Source organism: Hemicordylus capensis, chromosome 3 (assembly GCF_027244095.1).
Source record: "Hemicordylus capensis ecotype Gifberg chromosome 3, rHemCap1.1.pri, whole genome shotgun sequence".
NCBI lineage: Eukaryota > Metazoa > Chordata > Lepidosauria > Squamata > Cordylidae > Hemicordylus > Hemicordylus capensis.
In genome coordinates, this window is record NC_069659.1 from 317,221,286 (window position 1) to 317,249,284 (window position 27,999).

General features: G+C 43.4%; 1 protein-coding gene across 2 annotated transcripts in view; it reads right to left on the bottom strand.

The window, feature by feature from the left end:
• LOC128351775 (phospholipid scramblase family member 5-like) overlaps positions 1 to 24,695 on the bottom strand; it is a 36,906-nt gene extending 12,211 nt beyond the window's left edge. For both annotated transcript variants that reach the window (XM_053311632.1, XM_053311630.1), the window contains exons 1-3: positions 24,600 to 24,695; positions 8,556 to 8,785; positions 2,508 to 2,659 (exon numbers count right to left, since the gene is read on the bottom strand). In XM_053311632.1, coding sequence (XP_053167607.1) covers positions 2,508 to 2,659; positions 8,556 to 8,568 — 165 coding nt within the window. In that variant the 5' untranslated portion in view covers positions 8,569 to 8,785; positions 24,600 to 24,695. The remainder of the gene's footprint in view (positions 1 to 2,507; positions 2,660 to 8,555; positions 8,786 to 24,599) is intronic.
• Positions 24,696 to 27,999: the final 3,304 nt, after the last annotated feature.

Genomic DNA, 27,999 nt, shown 5'->3' on the forward strand with positions numbered 1-27,999 from the left:
AAACTAATATAAAGGTATTCACACAGCTGAGAGGCAGGGAGGGCAGGCAGGTGGGGGGAAGTCTGTTCGAAACTTACCTCCCCCTAGACGATTTCTCTATGTTGGTGGGAAGCGTGGACCATGCTCCTACACAATCCCTGCTGCTGTATGCAGCGTGGATCTTCGGGGGCTGGGGCGATGTGTCCCGGCCTCAAGGTATGTATCCTGGCCTCCACCATGCTCATTGTGCAGTGCATTGGGGGATACCCCCATGATAGTAGTAGTAAGTTTATTGCAGTCACAACCCCCATGATACAGCTTGACGCTATAAGCAGACCAAGCACACACACAATCCCAGCGCCAGGGTTAAGGGCACATTTGTACACTTAACCTCAGCTAAAGGCCAGGCTTAAAAGTGGGGTTGGGTGGGCAGCACTGGGATTCATGCGGATCCGGGCATTGCACATGAGCAGCCTTTACGTGTTGGTGGGATTGTGATAAGGAAATAAGGCTTATGATTCTTCCAAACAGAATCTACAGCTGACATCCAGACTAACAAAGTGCCAGAGCTACAGTAGAAGCATCTGTGCTTCTGAAAAATTCAACTAACTCAGTTCTGCCAGTCGTGACAGATTCGAAATTCCAAAGGCAAATTCCAAGCCAAATTCCAACAACCTCCCCTTCCCCCAAAAGTGCTAGGTGCCACACAAAAATATGTCCTTGAAGGTGCTGAAATTCACCTGCCCCTTCACAAGTGCCAGTGCAGCATCAGACTGGAACTCTTCAGAAGCCACCAGCACTTCTCCCGTGCTTCATTAGTCTGAATGCCAGCCCACGTTGGCAGTCTGGAGAAGCAGCCAAGGTGCATGTTAGCACTGGCCCATCAGTATCTTTGGGAGGTGGAGGCCTGCAGCACGTCACTTTTGCGTCATGGTTCTAAGCCTTAAGAATGCTAATTGGCAAGCAGAAGACATGGAGGACAATGGCCTCCTGAATGGGAGGAACAGAGCATTTTGAAACATTTACAATTTATAATTCCGAATTGTTCTAATCATTTTATCCTGTTTTTAGATTTGTTATATTTCAGCTTATGTACACCGCCTAGGGATGCACATTATACTCTGGTTTCTCTTCAGATCGTATAAATCTTTCATATAGGGATGCACATATCAGGCGTTATAGAAATAAGATAAATAAATAAATATATTCTTTACATGTATCGCTCACCTTTTCCATCATACAACTCAAGGTAGCATACATGGAGTTCCCAGGCACTCTCCACTGACCAGACCTATAACTGCTTCATTTTAGCAAGGTGGCTGTAGCATGTGCCCTCAGACCATGCCCAGAGGCCAATTTTCGGACACTCTTCACTTTGCCTTGACAGCTGAGTTATAGCAATGGCCTGTGTAGCAACTGACAGTAGTCTAAGTACCATCGCCAGATACAAAGCTTTTGGTTCTGATGGGAAATAGTGATATTTTGGAAGACATTGCTTAGCATGCACCTGTTCATCCTACCACTGACACTTCATCGTTACAGGAAACAGGAGAGGCCCTGGCTTTATTACTCATTGCAGAGGAAAGGTGAAGCATGTGATGGAAATGGGAATATGACCTCTCTATCCCCAAGGGAGAAAGCAGCATTTGCCACCTGGTTTCTCTGTTGCTGTACAGTTTTCACCCTGTGCTAAAATGTGGCATCCCTCATGTGTTTGCAGAGGCAATGCCGAATCATCCCAAGATGGAAGGAAAAACAACAACCCACCACCTGGGATTACTTTGCTTCTTTGCAAATACACTTAAAAAACAACAACAATAAAAAGGATACAGAATAAAACAGGGAGATTAAAAATAAAAAAAAAAGATTATGCACAATCTTTTATCCCAGGTCATCTTTCTTCTACAAGAGAAGAAAGATAACCTGGGGTAATCCACATTTTTTAAAAGTGAATCTATTTTAGGGAATCAGAGGAAGAACAAGGCATGGAGGTGCTTCACACGACTGCTGTGAAGCGCCTTCCTGCAGATGATCGGCGGCAGAGCCCTTGGTGGCCGAACCGGCCGCCCACATGACTGCCGGCTCTGTCACAGAGCCAGTGGGGGCTCTGGGGATCAGCCCCCAGAAGTCCCAGGACACCCTGCGTGAGTGTGTGGGTAGGATCCTGGAGAGACCCCCGAGCCTGTAAGGCTGCTTGCAGCCTCCCGGCCAGGATCTACTCGCATGTCACGGCATGCCACGGTGACACGCAAGCAACAAAATGCGGTTAATGGAGCGCTCGCTCCGTTAACCTCATTTAAGGGGAGGCTGCTTTAGGCGGGCTAGCTGCCTTGGGAGCACTGGGCTCACCTGCAATCCTGGTGGTTCCCATGACCACTGGAAAGCAGGCTAAGCTCCCTTAGCTCACTTTCCGTGGATCATGGGAATAGCCTCATGATCTTCCCCCCCTAAGATGGAAATAGAGGTGACGGGCCATTCAAGAACCCCTAATATAAGCTTAACAGTATTATTTGGACAGACAACAGGACCTGGCTTAGGTATTCCAGACCAGGAGGCAAGCTGACAGGTGGTTGGCCTTCTTTCCAGACAGTGGTACTTTCTGAAGCTTTATATTGATCTGGAGGCTCTGGAGAACCAGGAAGAGGCTCTTGAGTGGTGTCTTGCATTTGGCCTAGAGTATCTTCATGAAACAAAAAGAACAAACCATTAATTAAAACAGGTAATCATTTTGTCAATTACAGTTTATAGGATTAGCTATGCATTGTGCAGGCTGATCTTATGAATCTTTACTCTAAAGTAAGTCCCACTGAGTTCAAGTGGGGTAAGTTTGCACTGCACTGCACTGCAACCCTAGTGTCCTGTTTTACAACAGTTTCATCTCTAGGTTGATTCATACAGCAGGATAATAGAAGAACCATTTCCCCCCTATCTAATGTTTAATGCTAGTATTTAGAATAGATACACTATCACTGTGATGTCCGCAAGCAAACGTTTGCAGGACTGTTGTTTCATTGGCATATGTAGCATTAGCATCTGAAAAGATGCATCAGTATAATCCAGAGCAGGATCAAATTCATAGGGTTGGATAGTAACTTACCACTAGTCTGTTCACAAAAGGAGAATTGTGCTCACAGGATAGGGTCTGTCTGTGAGTGGAAAGGGTCCTTACATGAGCACAGGTCCATGAATGAGAGCAGCTTTTGTTTATGAGGCACTAAGTTAGGATCCAATCCATGGGTGCAGCATCCATTGGATAAGCAGGGACAAATGTCCCTGGGCCCAGAGGGTCAGGCCCCCCCCCAGCAGACTGTGCCTGCCGCACTGAATCACCACCCTTACCACGCCATCTTTGCCCCTGTGCAGTGGCAGGCGCCGTGGCTGGGCCGGGCCTCTCCGGCAGGCCTGCATGCCTCTCTCTCTTCCCGGTCGGCCGAACTGTGGGCCGTGATGTCACAGGCATGCGACATCCATAGCTGAACTGTGCAGGCATGCAGTTTGGCCAGTGTGTGTGAGAGAGAAGTATGCTGGCCGACTGGAGAGGCCCGTCCCAGCCCAGCCACAGTGCCTGCTGCCCTCACAGGAGCAATGATAAGTGGCATCGGGGCAAGGGCAGGGGTGGTGGGACAAGGTGGAGGCAGGGAGGAGATGTTTGTTGCCCCACTCCTTGCATCTGGTGTGTGTGTGATGGGGAGGGGCCCTACAAAGATTTTGTCCCTGGGCCCCCGGCGGTTTCGCTATGCCCCTGATCCAATCCATAAGCTTTTTATTAAATTACCAGTTCTTAAGTAGTATTTCCATTTGTTAAGACAGGAATGAGAGAGATCCACTTGAACAATCTCTCTCCACAGGTAGCAACAGGTATAATTAGTGACCCATTCAAAACATTTTCTTGTGAACCTCATTAAACCCTAAAATTTATTTATATTTATAGTTAGATTTATATACCGCCTTTCAAAACAATCCCAAGGCGGTTTACAAAAGTTAACACATACAATAAAAATGACAAAATGATACCACAAGCTAGAATTACCAAATCTAGATCATCCTCTAACATCACACCCAAATGCAAAATCCTGGCTGGGGCTAGGACACTAGGGACCCTGCTGAATGTTGTGGCGGTGGTGGTGAAAATAGGTTGGATCTGGGATACTGACACTGGGTTCACCAGTAAGAAGGTTTGCCTCCTGCCAGTGCATCTATGAATGTATTCCTCTAGCTTAAAATGGAAACAGGTTGCAGCTGAGCAGATGAAGGGATGGGCTTATGGAGATAGGGCCGGTTTAGTTCTCTAGGGCTGTGAGAAGCAACATCACCTTGATTCAAAGGCCACCTTGGCACTTCAGAGGGCCCCTGCTCCAGGGAAGGGGTTCAGTTTCATTGTGGCCCAACATATTTATTTATTTATTAGATTTTTATACCCCCTCATCCAGATGGCTCTAGGCAGTTTACAAATATAAAAACAGATTTATTTATTTATTTTTAAAAAACAATTAACTGCTGGTTGAGGTCATCTGGGATTGGGCGCTGGGTGTTATCAGTATGTTGATGGCACCCAAATCTTATTTCTCCTTATCAACATCAGGAAATAGTGTTAGCTCCTTAAATGCCTGCCAACAGGCAGTAATGGGCTGGATGAGCGAGAATAAATTGAAGCTTAATCCAAGCAAGAACGAGGTGCTCATTGTTGGGGGTCATAATCTGTAAAATTGAATAGAACTTCCTGTTCTGGATGAGGTTTCACTCCCCCAGAAAGAACAGGTTCATAGCTTGGGAGTGCTCTGAATGATTTAAGCCTTCATTACCTGAGAGAGCACCTTTCTGTACAAGATCCCCACTGCTCATTAAGAACATCAGGAGGGGTCCATTTTCAGGTGCCACCAGTTCATCTGAACCTTCTCAGCTGTCACCCCTAAGTTGTGGAATGTGCTCCCCCCAGATATGAGGGGATTATATTTTTAGCCTGGCTTTTAATGATATTTAATTTTAATTTTAATTTTAATCTTCTTTTAATTGGGTTCTGATTTTAATTGTTATGTATTTCTGATTTTAGTGTAAATCACCCTGAGCCATTTTAGGAACGGTGGTCTAGAAATCAATCAGTCAGTCAGTCAACTAACCAACCAAATACACACACACACACACACACACACAAATAAAAGCCAACTAGCCTAGGCCTATTTACCCTGAATTCCATCTACTGGAGTCAGACCCTCCTGCTGTATCTAGAAACAACAAAATAAAAAGCAGGGGGGGTGGGGGGGGATAAGCTGCTCTTTAGAACTATGCCTCTTCTTTCTAATATGCCATTTGGTCTCTGTGTGCATGGCCCAGCCCACACAGTGGAATGTTGACCAATCAGAGAGAAGTTGTATCAAAAAGGGTATCCAAGGGGCCGGGCCCTGCCAAAGATTATTCTATGCCCTTGTACTTTGTATGATTGGCTGCAAATTCCTGTTGGCTGGAAATTCCTGTTGGCTGGAAATGTCTATTCGCTGGTCGTTTGCCAACTTAGCAGTTTCCATGGGACCTTTCCTGCCCAGAGGGGGCCAAGACAATAAAAGCCAGTTTGGCCCTCCTTGTATTAAGAAGACGAGCAAGGAAACCTTGTCATGTGATCTGTAATCTGCAGGTCCCTTCATTTGCCAGCAAGAGCCTAGACTCGTGATTGAGACATGAGAGAAGCAATGGAAAAACCAACTATAAAACCAAGATTAAATAGTCAGCAGTGATTAAGGTCACAGAGAAATCTTTCCTTTATTGATTTAATGCAATTAAATATCTTCTTTATATATATTTCTCTGAGACATACCCATGGCTTATCCCATGTGTGGCAGCTCTCGCAAGACTTCAGAGAGCTGCTGGATGTTCATGGATGGGAGGAAAGAAAATGGTGGCTGCGGCAGTGGATGGTGGGCGCGGGAGGGAGAGTCCGAAAAATGGCAGCGGTGGCAAGTGGAAGGAGGAGGCGGGGACAGACGGTGACAGACAGGCGGAAGAAGGAGGCAGCAATGGGTGGGTGTGGGGAAGGAGATGGCAACAGATGGGTGGGTGACAAAATGGCGACAATGGGGTGGGGGCGGCAACAGGCAACAAACTAGAGGCGCAGATGCTCTGTGCCCAGCCCAGCTAGTTTAATTTAATTTCTTTTTTTCTTGGGATGGCCTGGCCCAATTTGGCCCTAAAGAGAAGCCTCCACTGCTAGCCGCAATAAACAGTATCTGGAAATGATGGGATTTGTAGTTCAGCAACATTTGGAGTACCATAGGTTGAGAACCCCTGCACTAGAAGGATACCTTCTACTGCATCTCACAACAGTTTTCATACCCTGCAAGGCTCTTTATGGTCTCAAGCCTTCTTTCTTTTTAAAGTGGTGATTCTCTTTATTTAGCAGGGGGAGAGCAACTGGCCCTATCCACCCCCAGCACAGCATCCCTCCAGTGGTTGTTGCTGGTGTCTATCTTATGTTCAGTTTGGGGGGGGGGAGTCCTTTGGGAACAGGAAGGCATTTTATTTATTTATTTATATCTATATAAACCGCTTTGGGAACTTTTGTTGAAAAGCGGTATATAAATATTCGTCATATTCATATATTGCTTCTCCATCTCCCCTCCATATTCTTTCATGTGACAGGAAACCCAGGCAGATGGAGCTCTCCCTCTGTCCTTTCCTGACCACATTCTGCTCACTCCTCAAACTTTCTCAGGAGGTCAAGGACCCCATTTTGAGGAAATCCTATGTGACAAACAATAAGTCTGTGGCAACTTGAACATAACCATGACATTTTCTGCTGCTATGGGTTTAAAAGGGACCTTTTGCATTATTTGCATACAAATCTGGCTGTTTCATCAGGTAATCACATTTTGATCTTAATTTATCATTGCAGCCACAGCTTTCCTTCAAAGCCCAAGACCACAGGAAGAAGAAGGAATCCCTTTGAATTTCTATCTGGCTTTTAAAAAATGTATAACTGGGTCATAAATATTTCATATGCTCTCTTGCATCATTTTACCTCACAAAGTCAGTCCCGTCATTGCAGAAACTCATGTTACATGAAATGCCATGAAGTTTTCCTGGCTAAATGTTAGTGTCGTTTTTGAAGAAAGAAAAAAGAAAGGGGAACTGAAGTCTGCCTTGTCAGTCAGACTTACACTACAGAAAATCAAGCAGCAGACACACACTAAATATTCATAGACATCGAAGACATTTTGAAGCGTGGTATGCATTAGTTGGCACATGTGCTATGCTGGCATCGAAGACCCTATTTTATTAGAACTCTCACACTTAAAATACACCATGTGGTAAATAAAAGGGATGATCTAATTGGAACTGTCAGAACCACTAAGTGTTGATTCAAAGTGCATTTATGACTTATGCTTCTTTGTTGCTAGAAAGATCATTTATTCCAAGTGATTTTGCTAACTCAGTCTGAGCATGACACAGGGCTATTCTCTTTATCATTTAAACAGCACATTACATTTTGTAAAGTGCTTTATCACATTTAACTGCTCTCCACAACAACCATATGAGGTAGCCCTGATTCCACTTTACAGATGGGCAAGTTACTTGTTTTTATCTTAGTAGTAGTTACATTAATTCACACACACAAGATGGCAGCATATGTGATGGTAAACAATGGAGTCACAAAAAGCTACTCAGCACTGAAGACTAATTGTATTGGAGGAATATCATTTTCTAATTATTCTTGCGGGGGGGGTGAGTTTGGGTATGAACTTGCTAGTACTCTGCAAGAACCCTAATGCCAAATTTTAATAGCTATTATATGTAAAGAGGTAAGTTGGTAGGTCTGAGGAAAGAAATTAATTTATTTCAAAGTGTAACATTTCATCTTGCTTTACACACACACACCATTTCCAGTTGCTAGCATTGTTCACCTTAATGAATGGTTAGCTGCCTCAAATTAAGGAGGATGCATGACAAGATTGCATTATTATTATTATTATTATTATTACATTTTTATCCCACTCTTCCTCCAAGGAGCCCAGAGCGGTGTACTTGAGTTTCTCTTTCACAACAACCCTGTGAAGTAGGTTAGGCTGAGAGAGAAATGACTGGCCCAAAGTCACCCAGCTAGTTTTATGGCTGAATGGGGATTTGAACTCGGGTCTCCCCAGTCCTAGTCCAGCACTCTAACCACTACACCACATGCCATTGTCCTTCAGAAGCTTGTTAGCAGGAATTTTGTAAACCATATTCAAAATGATCAGTAGTTGCTGATGTAATATTTCTCCATGAGGTGTACTTGAAGGATGAAAACCTTTTAATGGAAGCATGACCTTTCCACATTTCCTATTGTTGAATAAATCACATACATAATGCAGACGGAGGCAGGCATAGATATAGCATCACAAGTTCAAGAGGAAATGAAAGTTTAAGTTTCTATATTATATCTGACATTCTGTTGCAGTTCTCCACCTCCATTTGCAGCACAGACAGAGGAGAAATTACCATGTCTTGAAGTTGTCACTTTCCCATTTAACTGAATTGCTGATTGCTGTACTGTAAGGTGGGTTTTCTTTTTGTAAACATCTCTTTATAGGTTATATATAATCACTTACCTTGAGAGGCCATGAAGCTGCCTGAGTCACTTCTTCAAAGGAAGCCAGGTTAAAAGAAAAGGTTTTTCTTGTTGCAGCAAGGGTGGGGGGGAACTCAGCATGCATAAAACTTCAGAAGGTGTCTGTCTACTTCATGTCAGGTTACAAAAGAACAGCAAGGAAATGCTTTGGCTGTCTCATATTCCAGTTTGCTGCATTTTGTGAGTCTGGACAACAGGGGGAGATGATGCCTGTAAGCAAGGGAAAAATAATAACACTGCTCACTTTAAAGGCATTTTGCACCTCTGTAAATAGGGAAGATAAATAGGGCACACAAATTTAAATGTGTATTAATTAATTTATTATTTATTTATTTTATTTATTTGATTTATTCAATTAAGGATGTTAGTTCAGTCTAAGCTTTATATCACATGCATTATCTGTTCTTAGATATCAATCATCTCATTGCGATGAGGCATTTGGTAAAGAAAAGTGTATGCCCAGAGCTAAAAACAATGGCTGTCATCCTGACTAAGCAAATACTGATGAAGCAAGAGGTACAGACCAACAGCACTTCCAACCAGTGCACCAGGAAAAGGGCAACTTTTGATGGTCTCCCTTGCCCAGGAAAGTCTTCTGTGACACCCAAAAATATGTCCCAGAGGGCTGTGCAGCCCTCCAGGACATATTTTTGGGTGGGATAGAAGGCCTTCCTAGAGGAAGTAGTGTCACCAAAACTGGCTACTTCGTCAATTCACCTGTGCAGTTATTTTGTGGTGTTATTCTGCTCCTCTTGCTGAACCAATGTTTCCTTTGGCTGTCAGCCACCATTTGAAAGAATGAACCATGTATGTGGAATGGAGGTTTTGTCCCACCAGCAGCCTGCACTTGTAAATGATGATTATTCCTTTGTAAAAAAGAGATACAGGAAGTAGGGTTATTTGTCTTGCACCCTGGCCTACAATAAATCCTTTGATTTTATTAATTTAGATCAGAAGTTTGTTTGTTTGTTTGTTTATCATATTTTTTACCACCTGATATGTACATTTCTAGTTCTTGCTGCAGTGGAGGCCAAATACTAGTCAAGCTATTGATTTCTAAAACCATTGCAAGAAAGTAACCCTGAGTTGATGGCTCATATTTCTAACTCAAGAGATCAAGTTGCCATGGAAATGATATCGGTGCAATTCACAGACATTAAGTGGCCACTAAAAGGGCAGTACACTACCAGTAAATGGCTATCATGCAAAACTGAACAGATTGAAAGTCAACAAGTTATTCTCTGTGCTTGTCTTGTGATGCCCCTCCAGCTTCTTGTCAAGGTAATTATATGCAAATTGTATTGTCATTGCTTACAATATGGCATCTTTGGATGTCCCTGCAGATCATTCCCATAATTTTCACTGTGAAATTCATACCTCTTGTTTGCCCTCATAATAGTCCAGGGTATTATTTCACTTAAGGAATCCACTGACACAAGATTGTGATGCCCACAGGACTGGCTGACACATTGCTATGGTCAGTATCAATACCCAGCACAGCATCCCTCCAGTGGCTATTGCTCATACATACATACATACATACATACATACCTATGTAAACCGTTTGGGGAACTTACATTGAAAAATGGTATATAAATATTTGTCTTATTCATATTCATAATCAATATGTCCTTTTCAAGCTCTTTTCAAGTGAAGACGTTTTTTCATGTGATAAAAGTAATATGTAAACCTGCCTTTATGTGGATTTTTAAATCACATATATTCATGGAGAAGGCTATAAAAATAGCCATGATAGTTAACAGGAGCTCCCATATGAGTCCTAGATGATAAGGACAATCTACTCTGTCCCTATCACTGTCATGCTCTGCATGTCATCTACCAAAGGCTAAGCACTCACAGCTAGAAATAGACTATATCAGTAATTTTAAAAACTTCTGTTTAAGCTGAGAGTTAAGATGGGCTTACATTTTCATTTGTGTTCTACAAAGAAATTCCAAGTTAAGGTTCCCAACTTATACACCATAGAAGCTATAAAGACTTTGTACAGTCTCATATAGCATGCTGGCTTTAGAAATGAGACTCCATGCACCCACACTTTGTCTTGGTCCTTCAGTTGGACATTGCACTGGGGAGGGATGCATCCAGGCAGATATTTAATAGGTGCAATTTCCCCAATCACTTCCTAGAGATGCTCCTGATGAATTTCTGCCTGATACATCTCTACAAGGCCTCCAAGATGAGTTGGGGATTCTATTGGTGTACTGACCAGCCTGCTGCACTTCAGTCTCCCTACCTGAGCTGGAGGGGGTGGTTTCAGGGGTAGCTTTGAGTTCCCACAAGCTTATAGTCTTGGGGGACTTCAAAGTCCACACTGAGGCCTCCCTTGTAGGAATGGCTCAGGATTTAATGGCCTCCATGGCAACCATGGGCCTATCTAAGCTGGTATCAGGCCCTACCCACATGGCAGGACATACTCTGGATCTGGTTTTTGCTGGCCAGGGAATAAATGGTCTGGAGGTGGGGGAGTTTAAGATAACTCCCTTGTCATGGACAGATCATCATCTGGTGGGGTTTAGTTTGACTGCTTTGTCTACCCTCTGCAGGGGTGGTGGACCAATTAAAATGGTCTGCCCCTGGAGACTTATGGATCCACTTAGTTTCCAGAGAGCCCTCGGGGAGTTTCCGGTGTTCAGAGCTGGTGACTCTGTTGAGGCCCTAATGAATCTCTGGGATGTGGAGGCAGCCCAGGCCATTGACACAGTCACTCCTAAATGCCCCCTCCGGCTTGGTGGAGCCCATTTTGCTCTTTGTTTCTCCTTGGAGCTTAGGACAATGAAACGACTTGGATGATGGCGGGAAAGACACTGGATTAAGAGTCGTGATGAATCTGACTATGAGCTAGAGCCCATTTTAGGGACTACTCTGTGGCTGTGAGGTTGGTAAAGAAACCCTTTTTCTCCACCTACATTGCATTTGCTCAGTACAGACCAATGGAGCTGTTCCATGTAGCAAAGGAATTGCTCCACACATCCCCTACAGGTAATGGGGGAGAAACCATTTACAGCCTGTTGTGATCACTGAGCATATAAAGTCACTCGCTTCTGTGCTGATCTGGACTCCAGGGTTTTGGCAGTTCCAGCAAACATGCCTTGGTACCATCTGGTCCTATTGTGTTGGATTCTTTTCAGTTAATGCAGCCTGAGGATATGGATAAGATTCTGGGCAGTGTGAAGGCAACATCTTATGCTCTTGACCCTTGCCCTTTGTGGCTAATAAAATCTGCCAGGGAAGGTATAGGTAGATGGTTGGAGGCTATAATCAATACCTCATTAAGGGAGGGCAAGCTACCACCATGCCTCAAGGAGGCTATGGTAAGACCATTATTTTTTTAAAAAAGCCCTCCCTTGATTCCTCCAGCCTAGACAACTTTAGACCAGTTTTTATCACCTTCTTTGGCGAGGTGATAGAGCGTGTGGTGGCTGCAGAGGGTTCTGGATGATAAAGATTATCTAGACTCTTTTCAATCTGGCTTCCATCCTGGATATGGAACTGAAACTGCATTGGTCTCTCTAGTGGATGACCTATGCTGGGAGCTTGACAGGGGGAGTGTGTTTGTTCTGCTGGACCTCTCGGTGGTGTTCGATACCATCGACCATGGTAGCCTTCTGGACCACCGCTTGAGTATAGGCATTGGAGGCATTGCTTTGGAGTGGCTTTCGTTCTTTCTTGGGGGAAGGGTCCAAAAGGTGGTGCTGAGAGACTACTGCTTGGCTCTGTGGCCATTGGCCTGTGGGGTCCATTGGGCCCCATGCTGTTTAACAGCTACATGAAACCACTGGGAGAGGTCACCAAGGGACATGGACTGAGTTGTGAGCAGTATGCAATGACACTCAGCTCTATCTCTCCTTATCACATGGAGATAAGGATATAGGTAATGGATTTCCTGAATTGGATGCTGGAGGCAAACTGAGATTGAATCTAATCAAGATGGAGGTACTGTTGGTTAGTAGGAGAGCTAATCAGGATGAGGAGATTTTATCAGTTTTGGATGGATTTGCACTCCCCTTGAAAGAGCAGGTGTGCAGCTTGTGGGTACTGCTGGTAGGGATGTGCATGGAACTGCGGCAGGGAACTTGAAGGCGGCAGGGGTCTATCTTTAAGAGCAGGGGAGGGTACCCTTCCTGCCACTTTCCTCCTGCCAGCATCCATGTTTTTCAAAGGCCATTGGGGCGGCAGCATACCTCCCTGCTGCCCCGTTGCCCTCATCTTCCAGATATGACCAGAAGTCACCGGCATGCATGTTGGCAACTTCCAGGCATATCCGGAAGACAAGGGCAACAGAGCGGCAGGGAGGTATGCTGCCACACCAATGGACTTTGAAAAACATGGTCGTGGGTGGGGGGAAAGCGGTGGGAGGGGTAAGTGCACCCTCCCCCACTCTTAAAGAAAGACCCCCACTGCCTTCAAACTGGTGGAACCACCAGTTTCATGTACATCCCTAACTGTTGGACCCGGCTTTGCTTTTGGAAGCCTAGGTGGAGATGGTGGCCAGGGATACCTTTGCACAGCTTTGGCTAGTGCACTACCTGCGTCCCTTTCTCGAGAAGGCAGATATGGCCACTGTTACCCATGCCTTAGTCATGTCACATTTGGATTACTGTAACACGCTTTATGTGGGGCTGCCCATGAAGAATATTTGGATGCTGCAGCTAGTGCGAAAATGTGGCAGCTAGGATGCTATCCAGAACTGAGCGCTGGAACCATATCACTCCCATTTTGAAAGAGCTACATTGGTTGCCAATCTGTTTCCGGGTCCAATTCAAGGTGCTGGTTTTGAAGGTCACGCCAGCTGTGCCCATTTCTCGAGATCAGTGACCTCAAAACAGTGGTACATTTGTTGGTAACCTCCAGACTTTACTTCTGTAATGCGCTCTACATGGGGCTGCCTTTGTACATAGTCCAGAAACTTCAGTTGGTTCAGAATGCAGCTGCCAGGTTGGTCTCTTGGTCATCTTGGAGAGACCATGTTACTCCTTTACTGATGGAGCTACACTGGCTGCCAATAGGTTTCTGGACAAAATACAAAGTGCTAGTTATAACTTATAAAACCCTAAACAGCTTAGGCCCTGGGTATTTAAGAGAGCGTCTTCTTCACTACAGGCCCCACTGCCCAATGAGGTCATCTGAGGAGGTCTATTTCCAGTTACCACCAACTTGTTTGGTGGCTACACAGAGACGGACTTTCTCGGTTGCTGCCCTGAAACTGTGGAATGTGCTCCCGACTGAGATATGATCCTCCCCATCTCTGACAATTTTAAAAAAACATTTGAAAACCCACCTCTTCACCCAAGCTTTTTCAGTTCTGTAAAATTTTAAGGTTTTAATTTGCGGGTGATTTTTAAATTGTTAAATTGTTTTAAGTTTTTGTATATGTTTTAATTTGTTTTATGCTATTGTTAACCGCCCAGAGACAAAAGTTTGGGGCAATGTACAAATTTGATAAATAAATAAATAAATAGATAGATAATACATAAATAAAATAACATGGGTGGGTTCAGACAACATGGCCAATGTTGGTATATAAACTCCCACACCGAAGGTCAGGCTCATGGCTGATCATTACTCTGTCCCCAGGAATGGACAGAGTGGTTTTACAGTGTTATGTGATATCTCCCATACTACCTATTTAGTGAATACACGTAACATAAAGTTCAAGCTACTGGCACATGTAAGACCCTGATACAAACATAACCCCAGCCCTTCCCTCCAACACACTTACCTTTGTAGCCAAATGTAAAAGCAAATTTATAATGTCACATGTTGTACAATATAACCTGATATATTTTAACACCCATGACAACAGTTTGTTATTGTTAAAAGCAATAAAACCTGGTTTTATTATTAGGATTGCTACTTTGTAGGTTTGCTGCTTGGGACAGAATTCTAGAATGAGGCCACAGGTCTTGCACAGAGAATTCTTCACCATCTGGCTTTTGAAAACAAAATAATGTCATTTCAGGCAACCACATTTCATTTTCCTGCCTAAATTGAAAACAGCAACACTATTCTAACTGGTAGTACTCCTTTCTTCTTTTTTGACTGCATGTCCTATTTGGTGTCCTATCACTGCAGCATTTGTGAAATTTGTATTCCACAGATTTATGTTTGTTACACCAGTAACAAAGCATCATAGAGGTGAGATTGCTGGGCGTTCAAGAAATGTGCCTTTCTTATGTGGATGTCTCTAATCTGGCTTCTACCTTATTTGAAATGTGTTATATGTCTCATTTTAATAATCTTTACAATTTTAGCCCAGTTCAGACATTATGCTGTAGTAGTATACAGATGTCTATGCACTTGTACATGTGTTTGCATGAATGACTGTACCTGTGTTCATTTTAAAAGGGAAACTGGATACAAGCCCTTCAGATGCATGGTAAAGATAGGAAGTGTACTTCTGTACCTACGTTCAGCATAAATGTCCACTGTACACTTGTACAAACGTTGAACATGTGTGAATGGGCCTTATGTGTTTGTCCCTTTCCCACAGTAACCTTCTTTTGAAGAATGATTTTATATTCTTCTGAGAAGGTCTCAAGATGATGATGTGCAGGAATACAGGAAGGAATTCTTGTATTCTTGTAATTATACATATCATCAATATCAATAGTGGAAATATGGGAATCTCCACTTTGAAAGGTTTGTGTCCTGTACTCATGTTGGGAGGGGACAGTTTTGCCATGGATAAGTTGCACAACTACCCTGTGCAGACATTAATGGTGTATATGAACATAGAAAGCATGATTCATTTGTGTTCCTGAATTTGCACATTTTAATAATGTCCAAAGCCACTAGTGATTGGAAGGAGAAAAGTGTTTTAAACTGTTCCCTACCTGCATAAGTAAAAATCAAGACCTTTGGTTGTTGCAGCACCTAGTAATACATATAGAACTCATTGACAGTAATTTTCATAAAGAAACTTTGTACAATGAGAGCCTTTATATGAACTTGTGCAGGCTGTATATCAAAGCCAGATCAAAATGTGACCTTAATTTCTATTATAATTCATAGAACATCTGAAAGGTTGGTAAGCTTTGTTGCTAAGGCCTTTCAGCTACCAGAACCATTGAGCACTGACAGAAAGTACTTATATCTGTGGTATTTGCAGTTCAAACATGTTTTACTAATGGAGCGATTTGCTATTGAAGTGTCAATATGATTTGTTATCATGGCTGGCTAATGCTCATTTGATTGTTTGGAACCTTGGCTTCTTTTTCCTTTTCAGTAAAAATAATGTAAAACTGAAACCCAGCACAGAAATAAGGAGTAAGTATTTCAGTTTTGCATATTTTTGCATTATTCTAGCAGGCAAAGGTTGTCAGCACCACATGTGCATCTTATCTTACAGAATATAAATATCTTACTTTCCCCGCCTCCCTCTTATACGCACCTTGGCCCATGCTAGGTGATCCTAAGAAAGGACTGGCAAGAGAGATTGCAGATATTAACATCTGAAACTGCCTTATATGGCAGAGTCAGACCATTGATGAAACAAGCTCAGTATTACACTCTGGTAGCAGCTCTCCACTGGCTTTCAGACAGAGGTCTTTCCCTCTCCACTGAAGATGTCAGGGATTCGGCCTGGAACCTTCTGGATGCAAACATGCACTTTGCTCTGCCACTGAACTAAGGAGTCTCCTCAGAAAAAAGGGAAAGAGGCAGAAAGGGTTCAAGGCATGAAAGTAAATGTTCATTAATTATTCTATATATTAAATAAAAAAGTAAATATTCAAGAACTGCAGTTTCCATGGACATGGAATAATTTTCTGCTACAAGAGAACAGAGGCTGTTCTCATATGCAGCCTAATCCAGGCTAGGGAAACCCAGCCTGGGTTAGGCTGCATGTGAGAACTGCAGGGTTCGGGACCAATCCCAGTGGGGCAGCACCACCTTGTCCAGCTTTCTAACCTGGCTGTTAGTCGGGGTTAAGGGAGTGAGCATGCCCTTAACCTGGGCTCAAGGATTGTGTGTTTCCTTGAGCTGAATGTAGCCGAAGGAGAGACAGAGACATGCACCTAGAGCACCCATCTCCTGGGGGAATCCCCCAATGCACTGCGCTCAGCACATGGTGCATTATGGGATATCAGGTGGCCTGGACATTCCGTGCTCCAGCACAACTTTACTGATCATCGGGGGGTGGGGGGAGGTCAGGTTTGTGCACCTTACCCCCACCCACCCTGCAGGTCATGTGAATAGCTCCATCATCATTTAAGGCGGGGGCTTTCAAACTTGAGTCTGCAGATGTTGTTGCCATTTGCTACTTTCCAAACAAATAGCAACAGATTGCTATTTTGAGCAGGAGAGCAGGGAAAGGGGTTATTTAAACCTCTTCTCATGGATTGGAGTTCCAGACACATGTGAACATGTATGTGACCACATAGGAGAAAGCAGGCTGGAGTGGGTTTAAGGTAGGAAAATAGCCATTGGGGTAAAGATTAAATGGAGCAGACAAGCCTTTTGGTGAAAGGTGCAGGATGAAGAAAGTGACTCAGAAAGCAATCCAGCTGGTGGAGTGGTGGCAATGAGCAGAGGCCACCACTCCTTGCTGGCCCCGCCCCCTGATGCTGGCATTGGCGTCAAAGTGCTGGGCCAGCATCGGGGGCATGACCTCCTTGGCATAACCTTGAGTGGCAGAAACTCTTGGGTTGGCACTGGGTCTTATGCTCGTGCAACATGTTGCGATTGTTGCAGAATGTCCTGCATAACCCCTTGCACAAGCTTGTCTATGTGCAAATGGGAAACGTCTTGCACACTTTCCTGCACAATCTTGTATATGCACAAATGGGGAACAGCTTGCATAATATGCATTCAGGTGATTCCTTCTTCGCCAGCAGTAGCATAACTTTGTGGAGCACTACCACTGCTAAGAAGGCCTTCTACAAGCAAATGTTTGCACAAGAGCTGTCATGTTCTTGGGATCACAGATGGAAAGAGGTACATGGCCTCAATTTGGTATCTACTTTGGGTATTTCTGTAAACAAGTCATGAGAAATATTAGAAAACAACGTGAATCTGTACACTGTCACCTAACTGACTCAACAAGATAGTTTGATTTCTTTATTCTTTTGGATGGAACCAATCAAAGGTAGACACAGGAAGCTACAGCTTTAAGTGGTGTGCAAATGTCAGAGTCCTCCTCAAGCACTGTGCCTGCTTTTGAAAGAGAAGCAAAAATGAAAAGAAAAAAAAAAACACCTCATGATGCCCTGGTTCTATAAAGCTGCTGGTGGCCTGTCAGCTGGAAACCATCTCATTCCCACAGATAACAATTAGGACCAGATTCATCAAAGAACAGCAATTATTCTTTCATTACAAGAAGGTTTGTTCCAAGTAGACTTCCAAATAGCATAGCACACCGCACTGTAATCATTGAGGATTTATATTTTGCTTTCCCCATATCTGAAAGGATGAATCTTCTCTCATTTCACACATATGAGACCTAGATTTCACACATATGAATAGTCAAAGAAGGCTCCGAATTCAGTAAAGATGGTTCATTCCAAACATCACAAATTTGGTTTGGATTTAACAATTTGGGGTCTAATTTAAAAAACAACAACACTGAAAGTGAACTATTTTTCTGTCTCAAATTCTTCTGCTTCTGAAAATTAAACCCTTGAACTACTTTAAGTGTTTTTGTACTTTTTACAATACAAATCTTTAAGTGTTAAAGAAAAAAGTAAAAGAGCTCAGTCACTGGAGGTACTGTGCTGCAGGTAGACAGGGCCAGTTACTCTCCCCTGCTAAATAAAGAGAATCACTATGATAAAGGTGCCTCTTTGCCAAGTTAGCAGGTGTCCAAGTATCACCAAAATGAACAAATTCTGAGGAAACAGCTTCTAGGATACGTGACTTCAGGGGCGTAGCAAGGTTGGTGTGGGCCCAGAGATAAGATTTTAAAATGGGCCCCCTCCCAATCACTGAAGCTCAGCTCATGAAGTAAAGAAACCTTAAATGAGGCTGAATAGTGTTAACAAAAAGCAGTGTGTGTGTGTGTATCTATCTATCTATGTGCCACAATAGAACATCATCCTAAATTATTTTTTAAAGGTTTTGTAAATTGTGGAGGATGCAAGTCGTTTAATGGTACTAGAGATGTTCTGGTAGCTCCAGGTCTTAACACTCACATTAATTTTAGAGGAGGAAGACAACTGAAGGGATCCTGGGCAGGTGCGTGGCTGGGGGAGTCAGTCATGTGACTTTCCTCTGAGGGGCCCCCCAAGGCAGTGGGCCACCAGACAACTGTCTCCCCTTGCCCTATTATAGTTACGCCCCTGCATGACTTATTCTTTGTATGTTAGACAATAAAAATCATTTAACCTTCTTCGATGTTATCTCATTTGAGTAAACTGCATGAAACAATCTGATATTCAGAATAGAGCCCTATCCAAATTTTGTCCCCAGCTTCTGAACAAACAAGGCAGGAAAATCGTCCTACCCAGCTGAGACTTGACTGACAATCAAGCTCCCCACCTTTGACCTTGTTTTTATCTGACACATGACTGGAAATCGGGAGCATGCCCAGCTCCCAAATTAGCTCAGTAAGCTTCTCCCACTCTCATGTCAATCGTGTAAACTGCCCTATTAAATGAATATCCTATTTTGTGGGTTTTCAAAAATCTCACTAGGTACATTTCCGCAAGTACAATGAAAACCCTGTAATTCTCAGTGGCTTTGGGAGGAAGCTAAATTAACTGGCTATAAAGTCCATGTCACACCTTTGAAACCCAATGCATTGCAGTTGCAGCTTTTAAGATAATGGGATAAATAAATAGCATTCAGGGACTGTTATCCCATCTAATGAAATGCACGTGTAAAGAGGAACTGTGGGGACTCTACTGGGGCTCACCTGCAACTCCCCCAGTCCCTCTGTGCGCATGAGCTGCTGTGCAAGCAGGCCAAACATTCTCGCTCTGTCCATGCTCCAGAAGCACTGTGGAAGTGCTCTGGAAGAGCAGAAACCTGAAGGTCAGTGACATGTTTTCTCCCTTCCAGCACACTTCTGGAGTGCAGGTAGAACAGGGACATTATGCCCAGTTGTGCAACTGCACACAATTGGGGGAGTTGTGCATGGGCCCCTTTCTCATACCTGCTGTCCCATTTTGTTAGTCAGTCACTGCGGTCATGCACATTACCTCCTGGCCGCTTCTCTGGAGGTCTGTGTGGAAGGCTTGTACGAAAGACTAGTGGCAGCCATCCTTGCCTTTACCGTGTTGCACACGAACATGAGCAGAGGGGCAGTGAAGGCAAGAGCTGGGAGTGGAAGGACTTCCCCCTCCTGCATCTCAAGGTGCCCCACATCATGAGTGTTGGAGATGCAGCTCCTGGTGGTAGGGATGTGCACAAAACCAGTTTGCCCAATGTGGTTCGAATTTGAACCGGATTTGAACCGGGAGGGGGAGGTTCGGTTTTGGTTTTGTTCAAACCCTCCCAGTTCGGTTCAAATTTGAACAAGTTCACATTCGAACCGGTTTGCACATCCGTACCTGATGGGATTGACTCTTAGCACCAGCAACCCTATTGACCACTAGGGGCATTAGGGGTAGAGATAGCCAGGATGGAAAAGCATTCCCCCTCTGACCATGCTCTCTCTACTCTGATTCCCCTTTTGTTAGACTGATAGTCTCAGGTTTCATTCTCTCACATGCGAGAGAGACTTCCATCTTCTCCCTTCCCTCTTTCTGTCTAGCTAGCAGCAAGGCATGTAGGTCTTATCTATCTCCCTGATGGATTTCTTAAATGAACTGCTTTATTTGGAACTTTAACTCCATGTCTCCGGACAATATTAATTAGCAGTGCTAACTTACCTGTGCACTTCTGCTATAGCTGGGGTAAATGGAGAAATCTCTCCCCCCCCCCCTCAAGCTCTCTAAGCGCTGCAGCTGCTAGCATTAAAGCAGCAGCCGCAGTTTATGTGGCTGCTCCTTCTCCCTGGCCTATTGCTGGGAGATGGTGGTGGGCTGGTCGGAAGCCGATTGACTTGGTGGCAATTGTGCACATGATTGCCTGCTGAGATTAAATGAATCTGAGGTTTGCTTAACCTCAGTAAACAGCCACATCAAAAAGTGGGGCTAGCAAAGGCAAAAACACTAGGATGAGGAGTGGTCCCAGCACTCCACACAAGCAGCCAAACCCAGGCTGGACTGCCTTAGCCTGGGATGGGCTGCTCGTGTGAATAGCTTCATTGTCTTTTATGGTCATTGGCCTCTAGCTGATCATCTCCAGACTACCAAGAATGATTATTTGCTGTTAATCATAAAACATATAGAGGCCGTTCGCATGATCAAATGAGGAGGGACTAGAGGTGAGGCAGGAACTGACCTGCTCCCTCCCACATGATCGGAACCACCGTGGGGTTCCGGCACCCATGTGCCTACACAAGCAGTACAGCGGTAAGCCCAGTCTCAATCAGGATGGGGGAAAGCAAGCTAGGGCTTCCAGGTACCCCCTCGGTGCACCACATGAGCAGCATGGTGAATTGGGAAATCTCCATGCTGCCTGGACATTCCTCCTCCACCCCCCAGCTCCGTGATAAATAGCTGGCGGCTGCACAGAGCTCCAAATGACTATCGAGTGAGGTAGGAGGCATGTGCTGGTCCTCCTACCTCACCTTAAGCCTGGGTTGCCGATCAGGGCTACCCAAGGAAGGAGCGGAGGGATTGGGAGCAATCCCGGGGCTGCAGATGACCAGCCCTACTGGGCTTGCCCTGTCCTATCCAGGTAGTGCTGGTCATGGGAATGACCTCAGTATTAGTCATTGGGCTAAGCGAAGTAGAATGAACTTAGTTATATAATTTGGGTTTGGTCTAATCAGGACGAAATAACAGAACCAAAGAATAACTACTTGAGCACCAAATAACCAAATGCTCATCCAAATGTCAATGCTGTCTTTATATTACTACTTACTATTTTTTTTACCTCACCTTCCCTCTAAAATGGAAGGGCAGAGTACACGAATCACTCCTCACAACAACTGTGGAAGGTTAGGCTGAGAGATGGTGACTGATCTAAGGTCACCCAATATGTCTTTGGTTGAGAGGGAATTTGAATTCAAGTATGCCCAGTATCTCAGTATCTCTCTAATTTTTAAAATACATTGATTCACAGGGATCATGTCCTGGATTTCTATTCTATGTTTATTCTCAGGTTGTAAAGACCAGGAGGAATCTAGCATAGAATATAAAGTCCACGTGACTAAATTCCTTGAGTGAACATCAAACGTTCTGAAGAAAAAAGATTATGTATCAGACATAATCAGAGGTGCCCTGCCTCTGATTATGGCAATTCTGTGTCACTTTCATGGCAAATGACTGTTGATAGACCTATGCTCCCTAAATCTGTATGATTTTTAAAACCACCAGTGGGCATCACTACATCTAGTGGTAAAAATTCCAGGAGTTAATTATACTTATGTGAAGAAGTACATCCTTCTCTCTCTCTAGTCTTTAATATGATGCCATTGGACTGAATTTCACTTCCTTTGTCCCCAGGGGACAATTATCACACTTGGTTGCTAACATAAACAAAAGCATACGAATATGAATATGATGAATATTTACAGTATATACCACTTTTCAACGGTCTAATAAAGAAACATAAGATTGACACCAGCAACAGCCACCAGAGGGATGCTGTGCTGGAGATGGATAGGGCCAGTTGCTCTCGCCCTGCCAAATAAAGAGAATCACCACTTTCAAAAAGGTGCCTCTTTGCTCAGTCAGGAGAGGTCATCATGAGAAATGAAACCCAGCCCTTCCCATTTAACCAGGAGCCAGAAGTGAAATTTTGTGCTCAGCGTAAAACACAGTAAGCTGCTACTTATTTTATTTTTGGTTTTGGTTTTTTGATATTTGTATACCACCACAAACTCATATCTCTGGGCAGCTGCACCTACTTACATCTGCTTATGTCTACTTGGGCATTGCTCTGTGGGGTTCTCACACTTGGATCCCCAGATGTTGTTGAACTACAACTACCATGGACTGTTTTTCAAGTACAAAAAAACTGGACTTGGCTACATTCAGTTATGTGGAAGTGTAAATACAGTATGTAAATAGTGCAGATTGGATATTATTATTATTATTATTATTATTATTATTATTATTATTATTATTATTATTATTACATTTTATATCCCGCTCTTCCTCCAAGGAGCTCAGAGCGGTGCACTACATACTTAAGTTTCTCCTCACAACAACCCTGTGAAGTAGGTTAGGCTGAGAAAGAAGTGACTGGCCCAGAGTCACCCAGCTAGTATCATGGCTGAATGGGGATTTGAACTCGGGTCTTCCCGGTCCAGCACTCTAACCACTACACCACGCTAGCATATTAAGGCTAAGAGATCAGGTAAGAACACCTGAGCTGAGTCAAGGTGCAGATGAGTCATGAACCAAGGACATCACAGCTCACAGCTCACTTTCTATGATCATTTGTAAATTTACTTGGGAGTAAGCATGGAGTAGGACCTTCTGTCAAGTAATTATGCACAAGATCATGTTATTAGCCATTATATTTCACTGGTGCGAAATATTCACAGGCTTCAATTACCTCTGGATACAATTTTTCCTGATGATCCAAGGACTAGGGGTTTTCACAGGAGGAGCTGCATGAAAGTAGGGTTGCCATAGTCAAGCTTCCCAAATCCGCATCACCTATTTTGCATATTATGCAAATTATGTGGCAACTAATTTGCATTATATATATTTCTTTATTTGACAGATTTTTATACTCTCCCCTCCTTCTCTGTCCTCCCATGTGATTGGATCCAGAGTAAAATCTGGGCAATCCAGGCAGCACATTTGAAATCTGTGTAAATCTGGGTGGAATTTAGCAGCTGGGTGGAAGAGCCAAAATCTGGGGGCTACCCTAAATTCCAGGGGACATGGTAACCCTCCATTAAAGAAGCTCTTAGGAGTCTGTTAAGCCCAGGGGCCACAGAACAAATCAATATTATCTCAACCCAGGGCAGATTGCATAACCCTTTACGGTTCACCAGAAGCATCCTTTTGAGCTTACTGCATATAGGATGGCAAAGGTGTGATGGAACCCATTCTTAGTGGATCTTCTGTCTGCAATTATAGACGTTTGAAGTGCATGTGAGTAGAAATTGCACAAAGATTCATACCATGGCAACAAAGAAGAAAAGAGAAATGAATTGACAAGATCACTCATCTGACACAGTTATAAAAACATAGCTTGTTCCTGGCAAACTGCAATATTTGATGCAATCATCTGCCAATGTTTTCATGAGACTGTAGATAAAATATCAATTATAACATGTCTCTAATAATGACCCACACTTCTGGAAGACTGACAATCTAATTACTCCCACTTCCTGAACTGTTTTGCCAATATGGGAGGGAGGGGAACTATCTGAAAGTTGAGAGGAAGAGAAAGATAATAATCTCTAGAGAATCTGGAACCTTTCACTTGGGAGAGAGCATGCCCCCATCCCCCTTCCTTCTAGGAACTGCATTGAGGAACAACGCTGTTTTCCTCTGGTTCAGAGAGTCATCAGTGCCTTTGTGACATCAACAGGGCGTACTCCAATCCCCACCTTTTCTTCAGATTGATCTGCATGCCTAGCAATCAACACATCTCTCATCCCAGGGAAAAGGGCAATGAGCCACCATATTCAGCAGGCCTGTAAGCAGAGCATAACGAATGCGAGTGGGCATACAGAAGTGAGCAAGAACCAACTCAGTCTGGTCTCGAAATCTAGCTAACTGGCTTTGCAGAGTCAGAGCAGACGGAACACATTCACCAAGGTTTGGAGCAACAAATGAGAACCTTTAGGCAAGGACTCACTTTCCCTATCATTTTGAGGACATCTCCCATTATAAATGCTGAATATTAAGTGAATGTATGAATCTAACACAGATATCGAAGCTTCTTTCTTTTATTCCTGGAGAATTTAAACATCATTTTCCCCATCGCCATCCTCCTTTACATTTCTGTCAAAAATGTAAATGTCCTAAAATAACCCTCTGCTTTTGCAACTCACCTTGAATTCTGTTTCTCTGCTGTGTCTTGCTTCAGCTGGTACCTATAGTGACACTACGGATGTAAGCCTGCCTGCAGAGATACTGCAGTCAGCCCAGTTAAAAGCTGCAAATGCTGCACCACTATACAGGCTCTCTGTTGGCTGCACTTACCCCACCCTAGTTACACATTGCTTGTGCAGCAGCTTCTGATAGTTCATCATGAAAAGTCCATCTTGCAGTTATTTGGAGTTGAAATCAAGACACCCCCACCCCCACCAAAGAATAAAATCTTTAACGTAACAATTAACAGTTTATTGCAAATTTTCCTTGTAGCTAATTCACTATTTATGTTGGCAATTAACTGAAATGAAGAGCTGGGTCATGATGATAATTTAACCATAGATTTCAAATGGCTGGGCAAACTAAGAGCAAATGTTTAAATCTTATATCCTATAGTAATGAGTTTTAGATGCTTAAAACTTATTGTGAGCTTTGTTTTCCATCTTCTATAATGACATGGAAGGATTATAGATCCAAAATGGCTTGGTAAGGGCAACAGGCTTTAGATCAGTGCATCAACTGGCCCATTGGCTTCTATTATATAAGGAGAATCCACCCAGGTCTCCCAGAGGTGAAGTTTACCTTCTACCTTCATTCATACAGACAACAAAAGTACTCTTCAATGAGCAAAGGATCGCAGAATGCTAAAAGGTGCTCCAGGACATGGCAAAAACATATCCCTCTTACATAGTGGTTGACATCCAGACAGATGATGCACAGGTACTACAGGACATGCTCCAGTGCTGCTGATGGAGCCAACTAAAATGATACCAGCATATGGGTAGGGTGGGAGTGAATTTCGATAACCTACCCTTCCTCTGGAGATGCACTGTGCTTTCTGAAAATATGTCCCCGAGGGTTGTACAACCCTCAGGTTCATAGTTGGGAGTGGCACAGAGAACTTCCAGGGGAAGGGGAGATTGTCAAAATTTCTACGCCCTGTATGAGTGCTGGTGCTGTGTGAGCCAAATCCATCAGCAGCACTGGCACTTCTTACATGGCCCTCATGCTTCATTAGTCTGGATATCAGCCAGCTAGTGTTCAAATAAGATGTAGAGGACATTGTGCATTTTTCCAGGATATTAAGATTGGTGTGCTGTACAACTTTGTTTTCTTGCTTTGCCTAAAATAAAGCTGAAATTTGAAAATGGAAAGAAAAGAGCATCAGGTTCTTTACTTTATTGAGAAAGAATTTCTGTTAGACATTGTAGAGCCATATGTTTCAAGGTCATATGTTTCAAGGATGTGACAAAGGGCCAAACTATACATTATTGTAAACATGTGGCCGCTGCAAATTTATGTGTCTTCCCCACCTCACCAGTAATACTTAGGTAAAGCAGACACATGCATGACATTATAATCCTCAATATTTCCCCACCCCCACTTTGCTTCAGTTGCAGCTATTTCTGGAAGGGGGAACATGCTGAGCACAATGATGGCATATCACATGTCTGCTTTAATAAAATCTTATCAGAAGACTCGGGGAGAAGATTTTGCAGGACAGAGCAGGGATCAGGATCCATTTTCAGTTTCCCGTGCCCCACTCCCAGGGAGGCAAGGCACAGAAAACAGAAAATGGCAGCCACCACTGAGAAGAGCATTTGCTACTGCCCACCATTACCCAGTAAGTTAGGTATAGCAATGGGGATAGTGGACAAGTGTTACCTCTGGATACATACCAGGTTGGACACAAACTGAGGTTCCCACACCTACTGAAGCACCCACCTGACCGATCTGACTCCTTAAGGTAGGTCAGGTGGGTGCTTCAGTAGGCGTGGGAACTTCAGTTTGTGCCCAACCTGGTCGACGCTTGATGCTGCCATTGGGCAGAAGATGTGGACTATTGGTGGTCATGCATTTAAGATAGTGAAAAGTTGCTTCCTTAAGCAAAAGCCAGTTCAGCATGTGCACAGAGCAATGGTTATAACAAATGCTGAAGATTAAGCTGATGCCAATAACTGTGCTGTGGCCAGATATTTTAGCTGTTTTTGTTTATGTTGGGCATTTCCAAAGTCAGAGAGATACTGCAGGCCAGGCCAGTAATAGCTACAAAAGCGGCGCCACTATGCTGGCTCTTCTTGGGCTGCATTCAAACCACATCACATCATTTCATTTCTTGAGGTTCTTGTAAATTAATGTATCACTTATTCAATAAGAGAGACCCAGTGTGCCTCTTCATAGAAGTCGTGCAAACCAACGATCAAGGCTACTTTCTCCAAGGGCAACCAGCGTAGGGGTATTTAAGAGAATGTCTTCTTCACTATGAACTCTGCTGCCCATTGGGATCATCTGGAGAGGTCCATCCTCAGTTACCACTGGTTCATTTGGTGGCTATTCAGGGGTGGGTCCATCCCGAGGCTTTGGAATATACTCCCTGCCGAAATAAGAGCCTCTCCATCTCTGACAGCTTTTTAAAAGATCCTTAAGACACATTTATTCACCCAAGCTTTTTAACTAGCATTGTGGTTTTTAACTATTTTTAATGCTTTAATTTATGTTTTAATTTGTCTTATGTTTGTTGTAAACCACCCAGACACATGAGTTGGGGGTGGTATACAAATATACAGAAGAAAACAAAAATCAATTAGCTTTTGTAAAGTAAAGCTTCCACTAGATTGAGGCAATAAATCTAATGGACTTCTTAATCTTCCTGTCTAACTTGAAACTTGTTGCCTACTGATTTCTATTTGCATTAGAATTCTACTATAGTCTCTCTTTCTTAAATACTGTATGCCTAGATTTGATTTGTCATGTTTCATTTTGCCAAAATACAGCAGGGCCAATGAGAACACAAAATACAGCAGGGCCAATAGATAATAGGACATGGTGAACAAATTGGGGACAGAGCTCATTAGTCTGTCTTTCAAGGTCCACTTTGAGAATGTTTTGTTGAAAAGGTCAATATTTGCACAATATAACTGGAAAATCAAACATCACCAAGACCTGGCAGTGGCTTAAGAATGGCAACTTGAAGAAAGAAACAGAGGGTTTAATACTGGCTGCACAAGAACAGGCACTAAGAACAAATGCAATAAGAGCCAAAGTCGAAAAATCAACAACAAACAGCAAGTGTCGCCTTTGTAAAGAAGCAGATGAAACGGTGGACCACCTAATCAGCTGTTGTAAAAAGATTGCACAGACTGACTACAAACAAAGGCATGACAAGGTAGCAGGGATGATACACTGGAACATCTGCAAAAAATACAAGCTACCTGTAGCCAAAAATTGGTGGGACCATACAATTGAAAAAGTTGTAGAAAATGAAGATGCAAAAATATTATGAGACTTCCGACTACAAACAGACAAACATCTGCCACAAAATACACCAGATATAACTGTAGTCGAGAAGAAAGAAAAACA